Source organism: Coregonus clupeaformis, chromosome 31 (genome assembly GCF_020615455.1).
Source record: "Coregonus clupeaformis isolate EN_2021a chromosome 31, ASM2061545v1, whole genome shotgun sequence".
In the NCBI taxonomy this organism is placed as follows: Eukaryota; Metazoa; Chordata; class Actinopteri; order Salmoniformes; family Salmonidae; genus Coregonus; species Coregonus clupeaformis.
Window position 1 is genome coordinate 12,488,908 of NC_059222.1, and position 12,611 is coordinate 12,501,518.

Sequence of the window (12,611 nt, forward strand, 5' to 3'; positions counted from 1 at the left end):
GTCCTGGATCTCCTCCCAGGTCCAGGCTGTCTGCTCCTGGACACGCTGTTTGGTCCTATTTTGGTGGGATCTTCTGTCTCGGATTGGGGACCATACTTAGGCAGCCTTTTGGCACCTGTTAGTTGTGGGATCTTGTTCCGTGTGAGGTATGTTATTTGTCTACCTTGGACTTCACGTTTTGTTTGTTGTTTTTGTTGTGTTGTTTATTCTTTAATAAACATGTATGCTTATCACGCTGCGCCTTGGTCTGTCTCGTTCGTAAACGATCGTGACAGCAATGGCATCAGTTGGGTTTCATTTAACTGTTCAACCTTGTCCTAACAGTTGGATTTCATTTAACTGTTATCCCTTGTCCTAACAGTTGGATTTCATTTAGCTGTTATCCCTTGTCCTAACAGTTGGATTTCATTTAACTGTTATCCCTTGTCCTAACATTTGGATTTCATTTAACTGTTATCCCTTGTCCTAACAGTTGGATTTCATTTAACTGTTATCCCTTGTCCTAACAGTTGGATTTCATTTAGCTGTTATCCCTTGTCCTAACAGTTGGATTTCATTTAACTGTTATCCCTTGTCCTAACAGTTGGATTTCATTTAACTGTTATCCCTTGTCCTAACAGTTGGATTTCATTTAACTGTTATCCCTTGTCCTAACAGTTGACACAATTTTCGTAACTTTCCCTTGCTTGACACACTTTGCATACCTTTGTTTGGTTGTAGTGCATAGTCAATAGTCAAACAATGTATCTTTATTGTGTTCCCGTTGTCTTGTCATTCTTCAGCACCGGCTATGCAGGTGCCTTATTTTACGCAGAGGGAGGGAGCTCCCATCTCACTTTGTTCATGGTGCCGGCCAGACTTGTTTTCTTTGCAAGCAAAGAAGTGAAGTTAAGAAGTTGTCCATGGTGACATTTCTCCTCTTGCCAACATAAAGTTCCACAATCCTCATCACCACATTCTCCGAAACTTGCTCACGTGCTGCCCTATGTAAATATTTTCCCAGAGATTGAAAGCCGTTCAGCATGTACCATTATAATAACATGCCATTTAGCAGACGCTTTTATCCAAAGCGACTTACAGTCATGCGTGCATACATTTTTGTGTATGGGTGGTCTCGGGGATCGAACCCACTACCTTGGCGTTACAAGCACCGTGCTCTACCAGCTGAGCTACAGAGGACCACAGAGGACCATTACGCACGCTCTCGCTGTGTAGCCTACTCCAAGTAGGCCAGAGTAGACTGAAAAGAATGCTTTGATTCGGTGGACTGATATTTTAAGATTATAATTTGAATGGATCAATACAATAGAATGGCCTGCCCTGTTTTTCATTCACAATTGGTGATTACATAATTATGCTTTGTTCGCTTCCCCTCGCTCATCAAGTCACACATTCTCCCCCATCATACTATACTTCATTTATTTCATCAGTTGTTATATGTGTGAAATTAGTTTCGGTATAGTTTCGGTTCAGTTTTGAGGCAATTATCGGGGTGATTATCATTATTGGCCGCTACACTTTTAACTGTCAGAAGGAGCGGAGCAAGCCCTACTGTTGGGAGAAGGAGGGGCAACGGGGGAAACCATTCAAAAAATGGACATGCTCTTCTAAAACTGGGTATAATTCCAGTTCTGTTTGAGATATTAAGATTCTAACACCGACAGTGTGTTATATAGACTTATTTTGGAAAAGCCAAGGTTGGTTGGGGGCATGACAAAAATAAATAAATCATGAGCCTTCAAAATGACTGCTTTAGCGGTTCTAGTGTTAACACGCCAGGGACTGCTTGTGACACGGTTTTGCACCTGACTGAACAATGTGTCCAATCAGGCATGAGGGTGGAATAGAGGGCCAAGCACTCCCACGGGTATACTCGCTGATGGTGTCACACAAACACACCGTATCCCTCCACCCCTCTCTCTCAGCCATTCTCTCTCACACACACATGGGATTTTAACTTAGACTGGCTTACCCTGGCCTCAGACCATTTTTAAGAGTATTTGACATTAACCTGACTCAACTGATTGCAAAACCCACACGGATTAATGTAAAAAAATCCATCAAACTCCTCGCTGATTGACCTAATTCTGACAAATAGCCTGCACAAGTACTTGTCCAGTGGTGTCTTTGTTACTGATCTCAGTGATCACTGTCCTATTGTATGTATTAGAGATACCAAACAGATTAACACTGATCCTCGTATAATTATGAAGATAAATGTTTTAAAAAAAATCCCAACAAGCTTTTCATCATGATATGTATTACTCTGACTTTTCCTCTATCAGCTGCATGCCTGACCCTGAATTAGCTCTAGAATTATTCTCATCTGCTTTAATCTCTTGCAGACAAACATGCTCCCGTTAAATGCCTTAGAGTAAAAAATAGAACAAATTGTTGGTTCTCTATAGAACTTATAGATCTTGTTATGATAGAGAAATCTAGCTTGGGCCAATGCTAGGAAAACCAACTCATATTATTATTTATTATTTTAGGTGTTACTATTTTTGTTCATAATTTTTTTCTTCTTCTATTATTATTGTTTTTTATTTTTTATTTCTTATTGTATTCTACATTGTTGAAAAGGGACCCGTAAGTAAGCATTTCACTGTGAGTCTACACCTGTTGTTTACGAAGCATGTGACAATTAAATTTTGATTTGATTGGTAGTTTTTCCAAGCAATTGAGAAATAGATGCACTTCCTCAATCAAGAAAGCTAAATCTAGCTACTATCTCAGACTGCAGGTGATCCGTCTACATTTTGGAAAATTGTTAAAGCACTGAAGCGTGAAAAATCCTCTCCTTCCCTGCCTATGCAAGTTGTGTCAGACTCTGGCATCATTACTGAGAAAAATTAGATAAGTGATGCTTTTAATCAGTATTTTATCTCGGCAGGCTTTTTATTTGAAAGAATAGTTGTTTTAATTGACCCTGGTCAGCCAGTCGACCGCCTGTCCGCCTGCCCCTCTCCCAGCCTCTAGTTGACTCGATGGAAGTTCTGTCAACTTCTAGTGAATCTTTGTTTTAATTTCAACAACTTTCTACTTGTGATGTGCTAGACGTCTTGCGCAAGGTTGATGTAAAGATATCCACTAAGGCTGATTTTCTTGATCCTTTCTTGCTGCAGCTTTCTGCTCCTCTGATTGCATAATCTTTAACACCATATTTTTTTTTTAAACCACCATTCTAAGTAAATCCTTGCATCATAATAGCTGATAAATCAGGTTCTAGGTAATTTAAATAAGGTTCCCACACTTTGTAGAACTGATCTGTTTTAGAATGTGATGTACATGTCAGATATTCTAATGGCACCCATTCAAATAGTATCTTATACCAATCCTTAATAGAAGGGACCTTGTCATTAATCCACTGTAAGATTATGTTTTTCCTCGCTGAGAAGGTAAGGATGTTGTAAAGCCTCCTCTTACCCACAGAAGTAACATGCCTACTAGGGAGAGCTAACAGCAAAGAAACTGGGTCCAATTCTAGGTCGACCCCTAGGATTTTTTCAATTTCTTGAAGAACATTAGACTAGTATCTTTGTAATTTGGAACATGACCATAAACAATGTGTTAGGGTGCCTGTATCAGTTGTACATTTAAGACACTGAGGAGAGGAGGTAGAGGGGCTAAAAGCATGTCTGCTTTGGGGATATATGCAATCTGTGGATTATTCGTAATTGGATTGCTCTAGTACGATTACAGATAGATATTGTTTTTGCATATCTCCAAATGTCCTCCCACATCTCCTCGTCAATAGTAACAGACAATTCTTTCTCCCACACTCGCTTGACCCTCTGTGTGTCAACAGTAGAAAAGGACCTCAACGCATCATAAAATACACTTACAGACATTTTCCTTTGTGAGAATAAAAGCATTATTTCAATGACAGACACATCAGGGTTGCCAATCAAGGTGGTGCTCTTCAAAATATAATATCTTACTTGTAGAAAGCAGAAAAAGTCCTGCTGTGGAAGTCGATATTTCTCAACCATCTGCTCAAATGACAATCAAATCTTATCAGCAAACAAATCATTTAGTCTGCCTATGCCCTTATTAAGCCACATGTTAAAGCCGGCATCCAGCAATCCTGGTACAAAATCTGGGTTGTTAAGAATTGGGGTAAGAGCAGAGGTTAGTTTGGACCTTCCCCAAAAATATTGAACTGACCTCCATGCTTTAAGTGTGTTAAGTGTAATGGGATTATTGTAGTGGTCTTTTACAGACTTGAAGCTTCTGAAAAATAAATGATCCTGCAAGGGGTATTTTGAAAAGAAGTCTCAATGTCTAACCAAATAGAGGAGTCATCATTTGTGATCCAGTCAGAAATATAACATAAGTGGGCACAGCACTGATAAAACCTAATATTAGGCAGATCCAAGCCCCCCATAGAACCTGGCAGCTGCAATATTGCCATCTTAAGTCTTGGCTTGCGTTTACTCCATATGAAGGAACTTAACCAGCCATTTAAATATGTTATTACCTTATTGGAAAGTAAGACTGGGTGGATTGGGTAAAGTAGTCTAGGTAAAATGTTCATGAAATTGGAAGAGAGTTCTAGTGCTGCAGATCCTGTCTTATTGTATCAAATAAGGGAACAAAATTAGCTTTGTACATTTGCTGGAATTTAGGAGTTACGAAAATACCCAGATACGTAAAACCTGAGGGAGAACATTTGAAAGGAAAGGGGGGAGAGGTAGTAGGTACAGAGTGATAACTACCAAGTGGCATAGCGTCTGATTTAGTTCAATTAATATTGTAGCCTGAGAATTCACTGAATAATTCAATAATATCATCAAGAGATGTAATTGAAGTCTCGGGGCTAGAGATGAATATCAAAACATCATCACCATACAAGCTTATTTTATGATGAACGTCACCAATGAGCAGACCCTGTACAGCAGGCGTTACTCTGATGGCCTCGGCCAGTGGTTCCATAGCGAGCGCAAATAGGAGAGGGGACAAAGGACAGCCCTGCCTGGTACCTCTGTGTGCGGAGAAGCTATTTGACCTTAGCCCATTAGTAAGAACAGCAGCCTGAGGATCATCATATAAAACCTTAACACATTTTATAAAGTTGTCACCTAGACCAAATGTAGTGTCTGAGTTTAATTCTGAGAAGTGTAGAAATACCTTAGTGAGGAAATCAGGGGGGTGGGCAGGGGGGAAGTAAATATTCATTATGGAAATGTCCTGCCCTTGTAAAGTACCTTTAATTATAACAAAACGACCAGATTTATCTTTCACACAATTCAACACCTTAAGTTGTAGGTTATTTTTCACAAGAATTGCCACACCTCTACTTCTGGATGTAAAAGTTGAGAAAAACACTTGACCAAACCCCCCTTGTTGCAATTTCAAATGCTCCTTATCATCCAAATGAGTTTCTTGCAACAGAGCAATATCAATATATATATATATATTGATATATATATATTTTAAAGATAGTACTTTTTCCTTTTATTGGGGTTATGGCTCCCTCTAATGTTCCATGTACATAAACTCAGTCTGTTACCTGCCATTGCACTTTGACCAACCAATATGCAGACTGAATCCTACTGTAAATATAGGGTGGTACCTTACCCATGTGTTGGACTCTCTGAAACACTGTTTTTTCTCTACGGAGCCATTTAGTCCCCCCCCAACTTAGATCCTTTTTATCTACGAAATGTATTCTAAATGTACACCAGTCAGGTTTCAGACCAGGTCATAGCACCATCTCTGCTTCTTCTTTGGTTTTAAATGATGTTCTTATTTGTTTGGATAAGAAGAAACAATGTGCATCCATTTTTATTGACCTAACTTATTAAATTAACTTATTAACTTATTAAAATCATCATTCTGTCCACTTCTTGATCATACTTGCAGGAATGATTCATTATTCATCAAGTTTTCTGGACATAACAAGGGGTGTCCCACAGGGATCGATTCTTAGTCCGGTTACTATCTACATTAACAATATTGGTTTATCTGTAAAAAGAAATAACTTTCACCTGTATGCAGATGACACTGTGGTGTATGCTATTGCCCCCACAGCTGGCAAGGCTCTGTCAGAGCTTCAATCTGCCTTTATTGCCCTGCACAAAGCCTTTGTTGAACTGAAATTGGTACTTAATGCAGGTAAAACCAAGTATATGTTATTTTCCAAATCACGTAAAAATGTATCTGATGATTTATGCATACGTACTTTGGATGGTGCCCTCATTGATCGTGTCCCCGCTTATAAATATCTGGGCGTCTGGATTGACAAAAATATATCTTTCAAAAAGCATGTTGATGAGTTAGTTAAGACATTAAGAATTAAAATAGGCTTCTTCTATAGGAACAGGTCCCATCTTTTGTTAAATAGCAGAAAACAAATCATTCAGACAACATTCATTCCGGTTATTGACTATGGCGATATTGTTTATATGAATGCAGCTGCCACTGTATTGAAGCCATTGGACGCAGTTTATCATAGCGCATTGCACTTTATTACGGGCGATAGGTTCAGTACACATCATTGCATTTTGTATCAGAAAGTAAGCTGGCCCTCTTTGAAGTCTCGTAGATCGATGCATTGCACTCTTTTTGTCTATAAAGGCCTCTTGCATAGAGTTCTGCCATACCTTACCTCATTTTTAACCTTCAAACGTATAAGTTACCAGGGATGGCTAACCCTGGAGAGCCCTTCAGTCTCCACCGATTTAGGTAAATCTGCTTTTTGTTTTTTTGCGCCTCTCATGTGGAATAATCTCCAAATGTGTAATTGATGTGTATATATACTGAACAAAAATATAAACTCAACATGTAAAGTGTTGGTCCCATGTTTCATGAGCTGAAATAAAAGATATCCGAATTTTTACATACGCACAAATAGTTTTTTCTCTCAAATTTTGTGCAGAAATGTTTTACATCCCTGTTAGTGAGCATTTCTCCTTTGCCAAGATAATCCATCCACCTGACAGGTGTGGCATATCAAGAAGCTGATTAAACAGCATGATCATTACACCTTGTGCTGGGGAAATTAAAAGGCCACTCTAAAATGTGCAGTTTTGTCAAACAACACAATGCCACAGATGTCTCAAGTTTTGAGTGAGCGTGCAATTGGCATTCTGACTACAGGAATGTCCACCAGAGCTGTTGCCAGAGAATAGTATGTTCATTTCTCTACCATAAGCCGTCTCCAACGTTGTTTTAAAGAATTTGGCAGTACGTCCAACCGGCCTCACAACCGCAGACAACGTATAACCACGCCAGCCCAGGACCTCCACATCCGGCTTCTTCACCTGCAGGATTGTCTGAGACCAGCCACCCGGACAGCTAGCTGTTGAAACTGAGTATTTATGTCTGTAATAAAGCCCTTCTGTGGGGAAATACGTATTCTGATTGGCTTGGCCTGGCTCCCAAGTGGGTGGGCCTATGCCCTCCCAGGCCCACCCATGGTTGCACCCCTGCCCAGTCATGTGAAATCCATAGATTAGGGCCTAATTAATTTATTTCAATTGACTGATTTCCTTATATGAACTGTAATTCAGGAAAATTGTTGAAATTGGCCTCCCGAGTGGCGCAGCGGTCTAAGGCACTGCATCACAGTGCTAAAAGCGTCACTACTGACCCGGGTTTGATCCCAGGCTGTGTCGCAGCCGGCCGCGACTGGGAGAGCCATGAGACGGTGCACAATTGGCCCTGCGTCATCCGGGTTAGGGGAGGGTTTGGCCGGCCGGGATGTTCTTCTCACATTGCGCTCTAGCGATTCCTTGTGGCGTGCTGGGAGCATGCACGATGACTTCGGTTGCCAGCTGTACGGTGTTTCCTCCGACACATTTGTATGGCTGGCTTCTGGGTTAAGCGAGCAGTGTGTCAAGAAGCAGTGCGGCTTGGCGGGGTCGTGTTTCGGAGGACGCATGGCTCTCGACCTTCGCCTCTCCCGAGTCTGTACGGGAGTTGCAGCGATGGGACAAGACTGTAACTACGAATTGGATATCTCAAAAAAGGGGTAAAAAGTACATAAAAAAAAATACTAATAAAAACAATTGTTGAAATTGTTGCGTGTTGCGTTTAGATATTTGTTCAGTATAGATATGTATAGTGTAATTGTTATTTATTGATGTGCTCATGCAGGGCTCATCTGCAAAAGAGATGGTGGTCTCAGCATGACTCCCTGCTTAAACAAAGGTTAAATAAATAAAATCTTTATCTTTTTTTTTACACTCTCTCTTACTCCTCTCTCCATCTCTCTCTCTCTGTCGTTTACACTATCTCTTTCTCTATTATCTGCCACGCTCTTTCAGTTTTTCTTCCCTCCCTCCCTCCCTCCCTCCCTCCCTCCCTCCCTCCCTCCCTCCCTCCCTCCCTCCCTCCTTGCCTCTATCTCTCTTTCCCTCTATCTCTTACCAACCCCCACTCTCTTTCTCTCTCTTCCCCATCTCCATCAGTAGCTCGTGGTGTGTTGAATGTGAAACAGAGTAGGAAGGGAAGGGCAAAAAGCATCATTTCTGGGACAAATCACTCGCTCAATGCTAAACCTCATTCTATTATTGAATAATGTGGCATATGAGCAGGTTAAGGAGACTAAACTGCTTGGTGTAACCCTAGATAGCAAGCTGTCTTGGTCAAAACATATAGACTCAATGGTTGCTCTGCCTTTTTGATATCTCAGTCGACCAGACAGGTCCTACAGGCCCTAGTTTTGTCGCACCTGGACTACTGCCCAGCTGTGTGGTCATGTGCAGCAAAGAGGGACATAGGTAAATTGCAATTGGTCTAGAACAAAGCAGCACGTATAGTACTTAGATGTACACGGAGGGCAAGTGTCAGTAACATGCATGTCGCTCTCTCCTGGCACAAAGTTGAGGAGAGATTGTCTGCATCACCATTGGTCTTTGTGTGAGGTATTGATGTGTTGAAGGTACCGCACTGTCTGTTCAAACAGTTCGGACACTCATCGGTACAACACAAGACATGCAGTCAGAGGTCTCTTCACAGTCTCCAGGTCCAGAACAGAGGCTGGGAAACGCACAATATTAAATAGAGCCATGACTACATGGAACTCTCTGCCACCCCAGGTAAATCAAGCTAGCAATATTTTATAGATAAAAAAAAAAAAAAGATAAAAGAACACCTTACTGCAGAAAGGGACTGTGAAGAGACACAGACATTTTATATATATTGTATTGTAATGTCCTATGTATTATGTAAAATAACTAGATATTGTGTGTATGTACTGATATGTACTGATGTGTGACGTTTTAAATTGATGTAGTTCAGTCCTTGACTAATAATGTTCTGTACTATGTATTATGTCATGTTTCATGTGGACCCCAGGAAGAGTAGCTGATGCTTTTGCAGTGGCTAATGGGGATCCTAATAAATACCAATACACCTGCATCGGAGCGGGAGAGAGAGGGGGAGGGAGAGAGGGGGAGGGAGAGAGGGGGAGAGGAGAGGAGGGAGGGCGAACGACTGAGAGGGAGAGGAGAGACAGAAGAAGAGAGGGGAGGGGAGGTTAGACTTGAGTCATCATATTGAGCCCAGACAATTAGGATTGCAGAGACACACCTCTCTGAAAGAGGAACACGGGGAGGAGAAGCATTGCAGATTAGGAATGACGACGACATCAAAGCAAAGTCGAGGGATTTGAAGACTTCTCAGATTTCCATTTGGGTCCTAAGCAGCACAGCAGCACAGCAGCATAGCAAAGCCAGATTACAGATTTATTCTCTTTGAAAGAAAAAAGAGATTTGCCACCATCGACCACTGTCATTCTACACATTCAGGAAATCTTGCATCTGTATAGTTCAAAGTCTAAGGGCTTATGCATGTATCAAAGATGGTATTATTTCTAAAATGTGTGGTAACTTAATTGACTGTTTGATGTATTATTATGGGGTTAGAGAGGATTTCTTAGATTTTGAACAACTATTTGGCGGGGAAACTGATAGAAAGTTACCTTTCGAGTCCCCAACTCTGTGTCTTTAATGGCTTGTAGCACAACTAGGCCTACAGCATCCGTGACAGTCACTGCTCAAGCGTATAGTCTCATTGGAACAACCTTGTGGACACTAAAGAGAAAGTGAAGGTACTATTCTTCAGCAATCCCCTCTTGTTGAGTCTGAGGTGACAATGGCTGCGTTTACACAGGCAGCCCAAATCTGATATTTTTTTCCACGAATTGATCAGCTCTTTTTTGGGGGAAAGATCAAAATTGGGCCGCCTGTGTAAACACAGCCAATGTTAGTTGACGACATTGTTATGTTCAGCTTGGAGGTAGCAAAGCTACGTTGTATATTCATAACTAATGTTGTACTGTTTTTACAGCATTATCTCCTAAGGACTTTCGAAAACGTGTTTATTGTTTATTAAAGCTAAGGAGACAAAGGATCAAGTTTGAGAGAGAATATTCTCCTCACGAATAACTAAAAGTTTCATGTTTTCTCTGTATTTCTCTCCTTTCTTTCTTTAGTTATGGGCAGTTTTGAAGAGGGTGAGCGTGCTCAGTCGGTCTCTCAGGGGGAGGGGGCGGTGGTTCCCGCTCCACGCATCAGGAGCTTTCCCCAGCCGCAGGTCACATGGTTCAGAGATGGACGCAAGATACCACCCAGCAGCCGCATGTAAGATGCACGATGATGCCTACTCTTATGCAGCTCTCTCTCTCTCTCTCTCTCTCTCTCTCTCTCTCTCTCTCTCTCTCTCTCTCTCTCTCTCTCTCTCTCTCTCTCTCTCTCTCTCTCTCTCTCTCTCTCTCTCTCTCTCTCTCTCTCTCTCTCTCTCTATCTCTCTCTCTCTCAATCTCTCTCTCTCTCTATATATATATATATATATACTATGTATATATAGTGCCTTGCAAAAGTATTCATCCCCCTTGGCGTTTTTCCTATTTTGTTGCATTACAACCTGTACTTTAAATTGATTTTTATTTGGATTTCATGTAATGGACTTACACAAAATTGTCCAAATTGGTGAAGTGAAATGAAAGAAATAACTTGTTTCAAAAAATTCAAAAAAATTAATAACGGAAAAGTGGTATGTGCATATGTATTCACCCCCTTTGCTATGAAGCCCCGAAATAAGATCTGGTGCAACCAATTACCTTCAGAAGTCACATAATTAGTTAAATAAAGTCCACATGTGTGCAATCTAAGTGTCACATAATCTGTCACATGATCTCAGGATATATACACCTGTTCTGAAAGGCCCCAGAGTCTGCAACACCACTAAGCACGGGGCACCACCAAGCAAGCGGAACCATGAAGACCAAGGAGCTCTCCAAACAGGTCAGGGACAAAGTTGTGGAGAAGTACAGATCAGGGTTGGGTTATAAAAAAATATCTGAAACTTTGAACATCCCATGTAGCACCATTAAATCCATTATTAAAAAATTGAAAGAATATGGCACAACAACAAACTTTTGGTGTTCGCCAAAAGGCATGTGGGAGACTCCCCAAACATATGGAAGAAGGTACTCTGGTCAGATGAGACTAAAATGTAGCTTTTTGGCCATCAAGGAAAACACTATGTCTGGCGCAAATACAACAGCTCTCATCACCCCGAGAACACCATGCATCAAGCATGGTGGTGACAGCATCATGCTGTGGGGATGTTTTTCATCAGCAGGGACTGGGAAACTGGTCAGAATTGAAGGAATGATGGATGGCGCTAAATACAGAGAAGTTCTTGAGGGAAACCTGTTTCAGTCTTTCAGAGATTTGAGACTGGGACGGAGGTTCACCTTCCAGCAGGACAATTACCCTAATCATACTGCTAAAGCAACACTTGAGTGGTTTAAGGGGAAACATTTAAATGTCTTGGAATGGCCTAGTCAAAGCCCAGACCTCAATCCAATTGAGAATCTGTGGTATGACTTAAAGATTGCTGTACACCAGCGGAACCCATCCAACTTGAAGGAGCTGGAGCAGTTTTGCCTTAAAGAATGGGCAAAAATCCCAGTGGCTAGATGTGCCAAGCTTATAGAGACATACCCCAAGAGACTTGCAGCTGTAATTGCTGCAAAAGGTGGCTCTACAAAGTATTGACTTTGGGGGGGTGAATAGTTATGCACGCTCAAGTTGTCATTTTTTTTTTCTTATTTCTTGTTTGTTTCACACCAAAAAATATTTAGCATCTTCAAAGTCGTAGGCATGTTGTGTAAATCAAATGATACAAACTCCCAAAAAATCTATTTTAATTCCAGGTTGTAAGGCAACAAAATAGGAAAAATGCCAATGGGGGTGAAAACCTTCGCAAGCCACTGTATATATATATACACTGCTCAATGTAACTCCAAGTCAATCACACTTCTGTGAAATCAAACTGTCCACTTAGGAAGCAACACTGATTGACAATACATTTCACATGCTGTTGTGCAAATGGAATAGACAACAGGTGGAAATTATAGGCAATTTGCAAGACACCCCCAATAAAGAAGTGGTTCTGCAGGTGGTGACCACAGACCACTTCTCAGTTCCTATGCTTCCTGGCTGATGTTTTGGTCACTTTTGAATGCTGGCGGTGCTTTCACTCTAGTGGTAGCATGAGACGGAGTCTACAACCCACACAAGTGGCTCAGGTAGTGCAGCTCATCCAGGATGGCACATCAATGCGAGCTGTGGCAAGAAGGTTTGCTGTGTCTGTCA

The 12,611-nt window shown here is 41.2% G+C and overlaps 1 protein-coding gene across 1 annotated transcript in view; it reads left to right on the forward strand.

The window, feature by feature from the left end:
* sdk2b (sidekick cell adhesion molecule 2b) overlaps window positions 1-12,611 on the forward strand; it is a 435,742-nt gene that overhangs the window by 304,880 nt on the left and 118,251 nt on the right. Inside the window, exon 4 of the mRNA XM_045209786.1 lies at window positions 10,442-10,589. Coding sequence (XP_045065721.1) covers window positions 10,442-10,589 — 148 coding nt within the window. The remainder of the gene's footprint in view (window positions 1-10,441; window positions 10,590-12,611) is intronic.